The sequence below is a fragment of the Diadema setosum genome, chromosome 2, assembly GCF_964275005.1.
Source record: "Diadema setosum chromosome 2, eeDiaSeto1, whole genome shotgun sequence".
Classification (NCBI taxonomy): domain Eukaryota; kingdom Metazoa; phylum Echinodermata; class Echinoidea; order Diadematoida; family Diadematidae; genus Diadema; species Diadema setosum.
In genome coordinates, this window is record NC_092686.1 from 762990 (window position 1) to 778436 (window position 15447).

Below are 15447 nucleotides of genomic sequence, written 5' to 3' on the forward strand. Positions count from 1 at the left end.
TAACGAGTCGGCCGGCTTTCTTCTTGATAGGGACGTGGGTTAATTCAGCAATGACCGTGGTAGAAGCGAATTTCGGTCTTGGATTTTATTACTGAATGGAGTAAGGCGCGCGCCGTGAAGAGCTTCGCCCATTACGCACCTCAATGAACCTCTGCATCGAGACGAGATAAACCAGTTTAAGTCATCAAGTGGATGATGACGATACGTTGTCGCAAGAAATTACTGCAATGGTGCAGTGATTAGCAGGATATCAAAGGAAGAGTGTGTCTTCTTGGAACTTGATATTTAATATTCTTTCAGGCTGCTGCAAGTTTAATGTTTGCCGAGAAGTTAAGTGAAAACCCATTAAGCTTATCACCGTTGATAACATCCTCGCAATTCATGACATAATAGAAAAAATAAGTGTCTTCTTTCAGAGAGATGTATTGCACCCTTTGCCCTTCTCCTTAAGACTACATGTTTCTATAATCACTGAGCGACTCGTTTTCAGATTTTTACATTGCAGCCTAGCTTGAAACAGAACGTCACATGTTTCCGCACGTCATTTTTTTTGTACGATCCTACCGCATTATTATATTACAAGTTCTCATACGTGGCTTGTGGCTGGGAATTGCCAGCTATTCATTGACGACTCATTGGAGGTTCAAGCGAGGGGATAGTAATAGCTTGACAACAAAGCTCTTTGAACTGCCTCTCAACCGCCAGGTCAAAAACAAGTCTAATGAAAGGTGCCGGGGTGTGTTTACACATGCAGTGTTGCTTTTGGTGTTTCTGATATTGATGGTGGCATAAAGCGTGCTTTTGTGACGTCAGCCTATGAACACTTGGAAGCGAACCTGCGTCTCTCATCTTCACGCTGCTACCGCTAACAGATGACGTAAGAATGGAAAGGCGTGGTCTTCACGAGAAAGAAGAGCCTAAATAAGCCTAAAATTGAAAACATGTTTCCGTTCAAACCACGGTTCAATTTCAATTGCCTGATCCATTCCACCCAACGAAATACATGCCTCAGCCATGGGAGGGGCTTTTTACTTTTTCCGCGTAGTTACACGGGATTCTCATCAACACTGCGGCAGGATTCGTCCTAAAAAGTTAACCTTAATGACGTTCATTTAACTATCGACATTTCCATTGCAGGATGTTATCCTTCTTGTGCAATAGTTCAATTTCGTTTAACCTTTCAGAGCGTTAGAGTCGAGTTGGAATTTCTGCGAAGTAGTCACATAGTGCGGCAATTAGCGTTACATCAAACGGACAACCACGGAGTGATAAGAGAGAGGGATGCAGTCTACGTATTTTAGTATAATATCAATCATCACAGCAACATCAAAACTACACTGACCATTTGCTGATGCACCAGTAATATCAGAATATTGATCTTTGAATTTTCATATCCCCTTCTAATTGATAAACGCAAGGTATGCATAAACATTGTACGTCATGTATTTGCTCAAGGATAAAGACATCTTGCCCTGATTGGATCTTATCACGAAGTGCATGTACGTGTGTTTAAACAGATTTGTGTTTATGAACACAGCACACTTTTATCAATTGAGATTGTTGCTTATTTCACGCATTGGCTTCTGAGATGAATCAGAGATATGCGGCTTGCGCCGTGTAGCAATATTCCACCCAAGCTCGCCGCAAATCGAGTACTTTCAAACAAGTGGAGACAGAAAAAACAGAATTCTCGCGCCAAAGTAAATATCTACTGTCGCCAGTCCCATCCCCTCCCCAAAATACAAAATGATAACGATATCTCAGTCTCCATAAATGACACACTGCATGAAATGCCTCCATCGGTCCAACAACCACACAGTGAAGAGCATCTGAGTCAGAATCAATACACGAGAATCCAGGCACTGGCTTATGGATTGACGATTATCTGGAGGGTAAACGGGGGCCCCTTGTCCTCGCTTTCCTGAGACTTCGTTCTGCAAGTTTGAATTGTGTGCATGCATATGAGTGATCTTTCGCCGGCTGCGACTGTATCGTGAAAAGCGAGACATTATCTCTCCTACCGTTGAGCGAGATCAGCCATCAGGGACAAGCAATCGGGGCTGGGTAGCGGTGGGTGAATCCTTGGCGGTCGGCGATGACTCGCTCTCCGTCAACAACGTGATTTTATGAAGGATCATTGCGCCTTATCGGTCATAACGTGGACAACCGTCATCGTGGCTTCGGCACATCACGGACCGCAACGCGACCTCGGCATGCACCTTCCATTCCAGTCTTTACTCCTCATCATGATCACGTCCCCAATCGTCATCGCCACGGCCATCGCAGCATCACCGAGCACCACTCCGCATTCCTCTCTCTCCAACGAAGAGGACGACTTGGAAATCGAGTCCTCTACTTCGTCATCGTTATCGTTAGCACCGACGCCGTCGTCGTTGTTTCGAGATACCAGATCAAGCCGGACCTGTTTACTTGGGAATTACCCCGCTGGAAACGCAAACTCGAAACTGGTTATGAACGTCAGCCGCCTGGTCGACGGTGATCTTGTCCAGATTCCTTGCCGTGGAGGCTGCGAGAACCTATGTCGGACTATCGGGGCTGTACGAATACGATGCGATCTACGGGACTGGCCATGCAAGTGCAAATGCGCCACTGGTACCACTCTCAGAATGGATAGAGGCATGTGCACGGATTATCCGTCTGGTACGTAAGCTCTATTTAACGTTAAAGTGGAATATAATGTATTGAATACTAAATTATGTCTCAGGGGAATAAAAAAGTTGACAAAACAAAATTGCAGAACAAACATTTACGAACGGTTGAAGTTTCAGACTGATCTACCATCATGTGGTTCTGATTTCTTCTCCAAAATGCCCTATTTTGGTTTTGCCCAGTTAAAAAAAAAAGCGCTTGGGCAGGACATTCTCTAAAATATGTCTTCTCCCGACATTTCCGGACACGCATCAAAGAGTGTTCCACATCGATGCAAAGATTCTCAACGACGGAATTCAGTTTATCACTTAGATTTCAAGTCATTTTGTTTTCTATACAATATAGTCATTTTATATCATAATACATATGTTCCAATAAAATAAACATACATCTTTTGTTCAAGTCAAAGTCAAGCAAGTATTATCTTGTCATGAAATATAGCAACATGACCGAGAATTCGTTGTGAAGCTTTTGTGGCGCTCAACACACTTGATCAGTGGTCACAATAGGAAGATAATTTATGTTTCCACCTGTTCAAGTTACCAGTAATTATATTCTTGTGTTTCGTTGCTCTGTCCAAAAATTACCCAATTTGTTTTGTCAACTACAATTTCACATGACAATATGAGAGAGTAGTTGTCATGTCTTTGAATTCTATGCTTTTCTTTTGAGTAAAACTCGAAGGTCGACAATGCAGCAATCATGTCGAGTTCATCGATGTTGGCAAGGTAAGAAATGTTTTGTTCTGGGAAAAGTTATACACAGGACAATAGTTATGAAGACCTCTTGCTTTCCATGCTTCTTATTGCCACTCTCTCACAACTTGGCATTCTGACTTGATGCTTATTACTCTACCAACAAGGAGAGTGAGATAGTCAGCAAGATCGTATCATCCTAATTTATTTCAAGTTGAGGCTTCCGTCTACTTGTACTGAGTGTAACAATCTGATGATGTCTGGTGACAATGTGGATTTCATGTCATGACTAGAATTCGAAGCCTGTATAGTTAATTTACATGACACTAATATTTGCCTTTGAATGCTGGCAATAAACACAAGAGAAAAAACACATGGGACAATTGGAACATATCATTGAAAAGACTGGAGAGACATGGTGTCATACTACGAATATCAAAAAACAAAAATGTTGTGAAGCATAGTAGACAGTAACGTGATGTGTTTGTGCAGGTTAGATTGCCTCCAACAAAAATAGGATAATTATGCTATTTTCTTCACGCTACCCAATTTCTTCTTAACATCACATCGGTTGGATTTCAACGCGTCCAATATCATCCAATCAATATCAGGCAGTGGGCGATGTGGGCAGGTGACCGGGCTCCACTCGTAATTAATGATTCACCAAGGCCAAAGTTTAAAATCGGTAATTCATGAAGCTGTTGCAATGACTGCCTGCTAAAGCGAACTTTGATTTTTTTTTTTTGTTGTTACTACAAACATAATCAATATAATAGTCTTAGGACATGACTGAATTAGAGCACACTACGCTGGATAATTTTGTCTAGCCAGCTCAATACGTCCTATTTATCAAGAAATAACATGAACCCTCATTTACCCTGATCGTATCTCTGTAGCTTGTAACGGCATCTAATTAATCATTAATTTTGTCTACGTAAAAAAGTGGAATATTTTGTCAGTAAGCTACGCTCTGGAGTGTTTCCCGAGAAAAACATTACACACAAGCAATCTGTTACGTTGAAGTCGTCATTGTGACATCATTCGTGGAGCGGGACGTCGTCGTACTGTCGAGACGAGGTGCAAACATGTTTGTTTGGTCTGCTGGCTAGCCGGTTCTAATTCCGAATGATGTCTTTTTTTGGGTCAAGATGTCTTGAGATGAGTGATGTTATGTAACCATTCACTCTTCTGCCTCCAGACGACACCAATCTCCGATGGTAGGATTTGGCACTTTATCACATCACTACAGAGGACGGACTACATTAGCTTTTAGCTTAAGGATAGATCTCCAGGAACTCACAGTACATCAGCGAAGATAGCACACTTCTCCTTCGTCCCAGTTTTGCCAGTCACAGAAAAGTTACATCTGCTATTTCATTACAGGACAACCAGCATTTCAAAAGCATTTTAGACATGATGATAGACAGGTATGAAAGCAGCCCAGGACTGGAGCAACTAAACAAAGGTGTTATCTGTTTTTATAGGGTTGACTTTAATAAGTAAATGTTTATCTACTATGTTCCCTTTATCATTCAATAAAAGGAAACCTCTTTAAACTCTCTTTAGTTTAAGTTGAAAATGATAACTTCTTATGAGATCACGAACAGTCCCAGTGATGTTATCCAGAGAATTAATCATAATGATACACAGTAATATAAACTCACCGATTTGTCCATACGATTTCAATCAAAACAGTCAAACCTGTACCATTTGCCTAAAAGTTTTAACGTCTCTTTTCACACTGTGTGCAGAAAATATCCACGTTTCATATAACATTTTGAGCATTGCTACCTTCAAATTGCTACACACCGCCCATCACTTCACGATGTGGTATCTTGGCAGTTCCTGTTAGATACTGGAACTGTTGATATAGAAATGAATAATGGGATACAACGTAGTAACTTTGCCAAACTTCAGCAAATATGACCGTCCGGTTGTATTTTTCTGAATTAGACTTCCCCTTAAAAAGTCAATCGTATTTTTGTGAATTACTGCCCCCTTAAAAATCATTAAATAAATGAATTCAGTGGGAGGAAAAAGCTAATCCTTCGGTTTAACTGAAAGTTTGGGAAGACGTCAGCTATGATTCTGGCGGGGCACAAAACAACCAAATCAGCCTCACACCCTCCGCCCTTTGGCGAAGCCGGAGGAGAGGAAAGGAATAATCGATCGCTAGCAGGCAAACTGGTGGCGACATCAAACCAATGGTCTAATTCTCCACTGAGATGGAATGGAGTGGTAGATCACGTAAAATTCGCGCCGTATTTTGTCGAACTGATTCGCTGTTTCCTCCAGCCGTGTCTCCAAACCCCAGTCAGCATTGCATAAATCTTGACCATTAAAGTCTGATCGGAAGTGAACACCCAGTGATTCGAGTAATCATGATCTCGGCACTAAAGTAATGGCGGGCACCTCGCTACTTTAAATTGTAAACTCGTTTGCATTGAGAAATCGTAGAGTGTGCCGTAAAAAATAGTGTCACTGGACTAACTCTTGCAGTTGACTTACGAAGAGAAGCTGCATGGTCACAATGCATTTGGCAGTATTTGGCAGCATGTTTTTTAGATGACATCTTTGACCATTTCAATGTCAGTTAAATACCTAATAAGAAATAATGAAAGCACCTTAGGTGTTGTATTTCCGATGTACTGAGGTTACATAGTGAAAAGCGGAAAGCAGTGGATGTTTCACATTGAGACCGATGGATGACTTGGAATTCACTCTCGCATGGCTTTACTGCCCTTAGAAGTGCATAAAGCACTGATACATTTCGCTTTTCCAAAACTTTACCGCATAGTTGGGACGTGAGCGTCATCTTAGCTTCCATTCACAGAACAATGGAATGAAATAAACTTGTTTCCTATAGCAACATGTGCTATCGCCCCACTCAGCTAAACTCACATATTGCTCATAAACTCACATTCTTGGTATTGCTCCCCTTCGATGGTAATAACTGTGCCGTGACCTCATTTTCTTACAAGAATCTACCAATCGGGGCTGTGTCTGGGTAGTTTTTAAGGGGTTGTTGACATGACAGTGAAAGTCTAGCCGGCTGCCGTTGTCGTTTGAACGTGACTGACCCGCTCGAATAGTTTCTCTGCCTTAATTACCCGTGCACCTTGTAATGACTTTACCACTTCACGCGGCAGTGCTTACTTGCTGACAAACAAGTCAATATTTTACTATTTTCTACATTACTCCGTGGTCGACTGACGTATCAGCTTACCTCTTTGTTTGAATTATTTCATATAATTTATTATTCAAATCTTTATTGAGTGGCCTCGTGTCAATTTGATGAGGTGAATTATTTTCCTCACTATGTTATGACGCAAGTGAAGATAGATGAAAACGAATCACTGCACTCTATCGCTTTAAAGTGGCGAGTCTATCGCGAATCACGGGGACATTATCATACGGTGAAGTCGATTCAAGTTATTACAGTTAGGGTCCCACTTTTCTCTCTTTCATTGTACTATCACGCGTGTGACATTATCAGGGCAGGCAGTTTTATACCACGAAACACATTCAAACAGACACACACGCAAACACACAAACAGACGCACCTCCCCACACACACGCACACAGTATGAATGTCCGCAAATATACATTTTAACCTGTTCGTAATGAGATTTGGTGCATTTCAATTTGAACAAAAATAATTAAGGCAAATGGTTACATGATGTTGGTAATTATCGTTCCGTGAGACAGAGCACGTATCGATCTGTGAATATATCTTGTGTGATGGCGTCACGGAGGCTCGACCACCAAACTAACCAATGTCAATTATTAAATCCATGATCGATCGTCTGGCTTGTGGCGCTGATGGGAATGTACACATTTTGGATGAGTCGTGTAGTCAACTTATACTACAGTGTCAGCGAAAAGTACAAGTGAACATATACAATTATTCTTGTCGTCTGTAATTTTCTGCTCAAATCTAGTGACGTGTATAAAGGTGCACTGAATTATGACTATAAAGATATTGATGATGTTGGTATTAATATGATATGGTAATTATAATGATTACCATATATTCAGACGAAAACAGTACCCATACGCACTCAAATACCAGTTCTAATTTTTTATATTCATATTTCAAATGACCATCATGTGAGTGACCGTGGCATAGTTCCATGACAGTAAGCATGATGATATGCAGAATATTGTGAAACCTCATTTTAATCAAATTACCGACAGTGATAACTGTTTTTTGATCGAGTCACTGTTATATTGTATACGCAAAACCTTCTTTTTTTTTTTACAATTGATAAACAAGTGCACCTTTATTTATTATCTTCCGGTCTACAAAGTTCGTCACGGTATACAGAGAAGCGGGAAAGAGTGTTTGTATGTAGATTTGCTAATATCACAGAAAGACACACTTTATGAAGTTTACCGGTGAGAAAAGAATTTTCGAAAAGTATTTTCGAAATGCGCGGAAGTTTATGAAATCATCTTCAATGCTTGTTGTCATAGATATTGCTATTGAAGTCACTGTGATCAAACCTGCTTACACGAAATTTGAACATGAAGTATGCAGCAGGGTGAGACATGGCGAAAGTACGCTCCTTCCTTCACAAGTGACACGGCAGGCGGGATCTGATTGGTAGAGAGGTATGGCGATTGAAAGAAAGATCAGAGTAAAGCAAGAGAAATCCCCTCAATAAAAATAAGGCCCTACCAAGTACAGACACAATCGAATGAATATCTACAAACCAATTTGTCAGAAAATTGGCAGATATTTTGACTCAAGTGGTTGAACCCAACAAATTGTTTGAACCGCTTTCCAGTGGCCAAGAAGATCTATATTGTTCATTACCTTTGGATTTCGTGTCTTCGTTAGGTGATATTGATCCGAATGCAGCCGATATTGGACTTGCTTGTCTTCTATTGGTGTCGTGTAGATGAAACTGGATATACGCACTGAGCCCGCTCCAGTTCGTCAATGAATATTTTTAGTTCGTTTCGCTGGGTCGTTTCATTATTTTCATGCCTATTGTCGACATTGCACAGGGTTTGCCCAAAAGAGTCTCGACTACTATGCCATTTCCTTCATCGAAAATGAAATGTTTTCTTAGGTTTGGTATGATTGAGGATTCTCTTGTCTGTGTGCGTATATGTGTGTGTGCGTGTGTGTGTGCGTGTGTGTGTGTGTTTGTGCGTGTATGTGTATATTTTGTTTGGGGGTTTTTTCATGAGGGGGTGGAGGGTAGAGTGTTTTTACAAAACCCAGGAAAATGTGTCATTTATTGATTGTTTGCCACATACACGAATTGAAAGGAAAATAAAGAATGAGGCAATAAGCTTCTATCTAAAGCTCGTCCCGTGTAGATTTTTCATGGACGCCCGGCATTCACTGCACAATTTCTCTCCGTTGATGATGACCCAGCTTCGTGGACTAAATGCAAATATTTCGAATAAAGTCATGAAGAGCTTTATACCGGTACGACTTAGGTCACCATGAAAGTTTCCTCTTGGTTTCCTTTCTCACTCCCTTGCATCTATTAGTGTTTGTTTTTTTTTTTTCAGTTTTCAGTTTGATACTTCTGTTTATTACTGTCATTATGATCGTCATTATCATTATAATTTTTCTAATTATTATCATTGAAATTACTATTATCATTAGTATAGTAGTAGTAGCAGTATTATTATTATTATTATCATCATTATTGTTATTAATATTATCATTATTATTATTATTATCATTATTGTTATTAATATTATCATTATTATTATTATCATTATTGTTATTAATATTATCATTATTATCATTATCGTTATTAATTGTATCATTATTATTGTTATTACTTGTACTACGTTACTATTACTATTACTATTACTATTACTATTACTATTACTATTACTATTACTATTACTGTTACTATAATTACAAATATTATTTCCCCGTGGCTTACTTTCGGTGCATGAATTCAATTTTCAGTGGTTGCAATACTGGTATTCAGTGAGTAGCTAAATATAGAAACGATAAACTCAGCTACTCTGCCTTCCCTGGAATATCTCAGAATATTTCTCTCGAAGTGTCGTCCTCCAGTTGAAAGAGGCTTACTGTATTATGCACTGCATATGGAAATTTACCGCCACTGCTTACACGGGATGGCGCTGCTTCTTGCTATATTTCATTGGCCGGCCTCCCAAGTTCTCTTAGAATAGTGAATGTCATGGGCACCGTTCAAACGTTAGAATTAAGTATCATAGAACAATGCACGATGGAAAAACGGACCGAGAAAGAGAGATATAAAAGGCAAATGAAAGAGAGAGAGAGAGAGAAGGAGGAAGAGAGAGATTTAAACGAACTGTCTTCTTTCATTATGTACGCCTGATCCCAGCATATAAGGTAAAGGAACCTTGATGTTTGTGTCCAATGTGTATCGGCTGTCATGGCAACAGGACTCTGAACAATAGACCTTCGCGCCCTTTAATAAGCCACGTCTGTTTTGCAGGAGTATTAACATACGGTGGTTAGAAAGCTGCTTGGATGAGCAAGTCATTACTCAGAGGGAGTATGCGTAGAAAGAGAGGACTTAATTGAGAGAAATCTGTTAATTGGCGTGAACGTAAAGCTGCGTTTGAGTTTAGAGCGTACGCACAGACTCCAATTTCTTACTGGTTTGTGGAAGGTAGCATTTTACTTTTGAAGCTTGATTATAATAATGTATCGAAGAGGAGAGTACATAATGTTCGCTCTACATTTTATTGGTCCCTTTCTAACCCCTTCCCAACTTTCCTGTCGTCTTGCGTAATATAGTTCCCTTTACATCCCGAGGTTTGATTTTGAGATGATCACTTTGGGGCACTCTTATGCATACTTTCGCGCCATTCCGCTGCCATAACCAACCCAAATGGCTCAAATAACGACTTTTCTCACAAACTGGGGTTTAGTTCCAAGTTGAAATCCGAAAGTTTCACGTCACAGAGCAATTATCCGTGCCTGTTTTGTATTACTTTTGTCCTAGCTATTGCCAAATTTTTCTCTCGAAAATGTAAAAGAAACTGTCTCCAGGGCTAGAAGAGACAGAGGATGAGAAAGAAATAGAAAGTATGGGAGCCATGATCTCTACATAAATGTTCACCACACGCTGTGCCTTTAATACGTGTTTTCTCTTGGCCGATCTTCTTCCTCTCTATTTTCTGTTTTTATTTTTGTTTTTCGGGATGCCCCTTTTTCCTTCGGACGTCTCTGTAATTTTGTTTCCTTGACTAAATTTGCCAGTTCGCCATTCTACATCAAATATACTTCATTTCTATGCCTTGTTGACTTCTCATTCCTCACATACAAAGTAGAAAGTCGTTACACCCAGCAAATCTCCATAAACTTCCATCTGTAGAATTTTACCGTTCCGTAGAATTATTCCTTTTCTCCCAGCTCCAATTATTTCATCAAAATAGAATATGGGAGTGTCTACCATTCCGCCTCAAACCCACCCCCTTCTCCCACCCCTCCCCTTCTCCAAAATTATCTTTACCACACGAATCTATGCGTGTCATTTCTCATGCAGTGCGCTCATTCATACTTTTTACCTATCCACTCCAATGCCACGAGGAACCAAGTTTATTTATTTATGTCAATTTCATTAAGTCGACCTCTTTCATTTTCGTCTGAACTAGGTTAATATGATTTGTACACATTTCCTTCGAATTCCAGAGGAACAGTGGAGTCATATTTTTTCAAGATTGCTTGCTCGCAGCACAGTCACAAGTTCTCATGGCCATACGTTACACAATGAAATCATTAAAGGGTAGCAATGCTAGAAGATGGGTAGCACTACAGAGAAATGAAATAAAAATATTTTTCGGGAGACAAGGGCATAGGACACTTTAAAGGTCCTGTTTACCTTTTGGAGCAGTGATTCTTTTTTTCAAGATAGCACATTTGATGTCCATGTGTAGGTCTGTTGTATCACAAAACATCCTACCATATAAGATTTTCGCAATAAAGCATGAAATGTAAGGAGATATCAGTATTTTTCTCAATAAACCATAGCTATTGTTCATATTTTGTATATTTAATAATACTTAACAACGATTACACGGATTCAAATGCTTACAGTGGTTGTTTTTATTCATAACTCACATTTTAGAACTATTTAAAAGTACTAATGCTGGGTTTTTATTTCATCTGCAACTGGAAAATTATTCCTTTCAGATTTCACTTAATTCAGCGCGTTTTACAGAACCAAGGTGTCATGTTACTCAAGGCAAGAATCGATATTTCTATATAAGATGCGTGATGCAACAACATCGATTGTTATCTAGCATATTACTGCTCCTTTTTTCACTGAATCTGCCTTGTCTGCCTTTTGCTTCAAACCAGAAGTTTGGTTTGAAGTTTTCTATTAACGCTAAACAAACTTCAAACCACCCCAAACGAAGGGAATAAAGTCCAAACTCTGCAAGGGTTTTAAATGAACAAAGTCTCTGTTCGCTTTATGCTCGCCCACAAGCAATACAACGGTGAACAGACAGCAGTCTTGAATTCTTACGAAGTATTAGCGCGCGCTCATCCGATCGGAAAGTGAATTAAAGGAAAGCCCCTCGATTCTTTCGAGACATGGAATATTGGAAATTTGTGCAAACATATCGTCTTTCCCTGGTAATTCGATCATTACCACACATATGATCAGAAAACATGATGACATTTCCCGAAGAACACTAAAACCACAGATATTACTGCGCCATGTTTGGGGGAAAGCAAGAGGCTTTGTACCCCTTCGACGAACTAATTGGCATTTACACAACCCCGAGCTCTTCAACATTCCCTTCTTCTCAGGGATCGTCAAGGCTGTTCATTCTTTCCTTTCTTCAGGAATAACTCCAGTCTCGCTCAGCTAACAAAAACACGACGGATTATGCGGGTGATTGGATGATGTAAAAATGAAATGGTATTTATTATTACCTCATTCCTTACTTCGAGAATGCAAAAAAAAGATTTCATGAGGAATACGTTTCCTTCAGGAAAAACATGAAAAATATTTTGATAAAACAACAATCATTACAAGTACTAAAAAGGGGGAAATAACGTGATTCTAACTTCGGGGAAAATTTGATGACGACAATGTCTAAAATCAGTCTCGTGAGCTGACTCAGTCCATGGATGATCTAAGTTTGGTCCATTCTTAATGTTGTTATTCAACTCATGGTAATTTTTGATTTTTTTTCTGATATTGTAAAACCTCAGAGTTTTATCGATCTTGGTTGTTATTGTTGTTGTCGTTGTTTTCCCTTTGTGCGTCCTCTAACTGACATGTTTCCCCCTTTAATGATATCATCATTTGCAATACTTTTATCAGAACGATATCACATCAGTCGTGTTTAGTAAGAATCACGGTCATATTTGTTATATACTGTGCATTCAGCAAAATATGCAATCACACAGGACTAAACATCTAAAGATATGGGCAAGCCTTTAGTAAATACCAGAATGAATGGGGTATATGTGGTAAAGGTTAGACAATTGGAAGATGTGACTGAATCTCCTACGTTACCAAGGAAACCGGAGGACCTTGGCTTTAGCTGAAAGAAGGATGCAATTATGACCATCATCAGTCATTTGTGAAGCCACGCACTCCATCCGCCTTCTTGTCAAGACAATTATGTATGAGTCTCCAGCCCAACGTTATATATAGTTCATGCAGAATAAATGTTTGCAATGACCAATACCTGAACATACCAGGCTTCATTTTCAATTCTTTTTTCCCCGAAGCGAATTCTAGCTTTAAATTGGTACATGTAGTGGCTAAATTAAAAATAAAAGAAACTCGCCTTTTTGTATCATTTTTTTTTCCTCTTGCGTAGACCATCCTCTTACAGGAGTATGATCATATCATAATTGGGAAATTCACGTAAGAGACCAATATTATAGTATGTATTAGATGAAAGTCTGGTCACTTTTCCAATTCATTTGTGTGTACAGTATAGGTTACAGGGTAATAAGTAGACACTCTAAGCCAGTAAGCAGTCTGGAACGGCATTACACGAGATTTTGATTTCATTCAGCGGGCAAGGCTTCTACTGTCCATCTTGTAGATTTTCAATGGGACAAGAAAAACAAATCTTTCACGCCCTCGCACCGTCGACTGAAGATAAGATGCAGCATAGCCTTGTCGGTTGGAGGGCCATCTCATCAACGGAAGCAAAAAAAAAAAAAAAGAAAAAGAAAACATCTACAATCTTCAAACTAGATGCAGACCGCATCACTGCGGTAAGACTTAAAGAAGGCGTGGATTTCATGGAAGGGGGTAATATTGTGATTATGAACATTCTCTTTGTATAATGTATGTACTAAATTTGGGAAGAGAGCTCGCTCGTCCTTTTTGAATAAGTCAAACACAAACATAAGTGATAGGAAATCAAACGTGAAATAAGAAGCGGGAAGTCTTTTATGTTTTGCTGAATTTTACAGTGTAGGTCATTAAAATTCTTCATTTTTCAATAAGTGACACGTACTTTTTGAACATAAACATTGTTTTTATCTATGTACAATTTTTTGTACCAAATTAGTGTCGCCAGTAACAGAGAACTTAGTTTTAAAACGAGAGGCGGTTCCTCAACATTTCTGCATACGTACTTTACAGAGTAGAGAGTGGTTAGAATCTTCATGTTGAAAAAGAATTTAGTATTTTATACACATCATTCTGATTGAATGTCATCGCAAAATGCAATCTCTTTTTTTACCTGCATGTTGTGCAGTTACCGTAATTATCTTGCTATTCCCACTACACCGCAAGAGGCGTGACATGGGTATATGAAGTAGTAATATGCACAGCTGAGGTCTCGCATAAGTTGCGTGCACTTTCCATGGAAAGGCCAGGCGACACTTTTTACGGATGAATAGTTTAATTCTAACCCTTTTAAGATGGTTGCCTACATCGTTTGTTATTTGTTCGTTTGTTATTGATTAGATATGAGCGTTAAAAAGCCAAGAAGTTAATCTACCTCTGATATGAACGTATCTGTGCTGTGTGCAATGCTGCTGTCCATATGCCTTGGTTTATTCACACAGGAGATAAAGCCATGAAATGTCAAAGGTAGCATAAACATACATACACATACAAGCTCAAACACACTCTTCTCCGACACACTCAGGGTTTTGATACCCTTGCATTAAGTAATATGTGCTTCTTTTGTTGTATTTTTGTTGTTGTTGTTGTTTCTTAGTAACGTTGCGCAACCATTCGTAGCTATGAATATACGAATATATGAATACACAATGATCACATGCGTCTTTACGTCGGGAAGGCCTCGAGAATGCCTAAAACTTATATTGATTAATGTTCACATAAATACCACTGAAATTGTGAAGTTTTGTTATTCATCGTGAATAGCAGTGAAATATTGGCCCACCGCCTGTGGTAGGGCAGCGCAGGATATAAACACAAACTTTGATGTCTCAACTTCCTAGCTGGGCAATAGCATTCAGCCGATAGTAGTTGCTTGTGTGATAATTGCTGAAAATTGTTCCCAAAACAGAAAACAAAACAAAACAAAAACAACTGCATTGTAGTTGTGAAATGGCGAGCACAGAGTCCCTACAACGGCTTCAAGGCATTCCAGACTTTTCATGATTATTATGCAGGATGCGATTCGAGGGTCTTATTGCACTTCATATGCTACATTAAATTCTGCAATTTGACGAATAAAAATTAGTTATTGCAAAGTACGCTTTGAAGCAAATAATCTCGTGCAGTGGTGCGAATAGTAGATAATAATCGGATAATGTTACCTCCAGAACTCACAAGCACTGTAACTTCTGGACGACACGAAACGACAACCCAGTCTTGCAGAAAGCAAAACGTAAATTATGGTGAGACCATAATTTAGAATGTAGATGCTATACTTTCAAACGGAAGATTCGTTTCTCTTTCCTTCTTCCACCAAGTCCCCCCCCCCTTTTTTTTTTCCTATCCGTTTTTTTAAGCTACTTGCGTATTCGTACGAACGCCATTTTCAGGTACATTGTAGGCCCAGATGAGGCCCAGACTGAGTCGTAAATGTGAAATTTTTTGATGGTCCAATATCTGAGCGTAATCAAGACTGACCCACTCTTATGTTTGGAAGACACAAA

The 15447-nt window shown here is 39.3% G+C and overlaps 1 protein-coding gene across 1 annotated transcript in view; it reads left to right on the forward strand.

Moving 5' to 3' along the window:
• The first annotated feature begins 2126 nt into the window (after positions 1-2126).
• LOC140246344 (uncharacterized) overlaps positions 2127-15447 on the forward strand; it is a 67303-nt gene continuing 53982 nt past the window's right edge. Inside the window, exon 1 of the mRNA XM_072325816.1 lies at positions 2127-2661. Coding sequence (XP_072181917.1) covers positions 2127-2661 — 535 coding nt within the window. The remainder of the gene's footprint in view (positions 2662-15447) is intronic.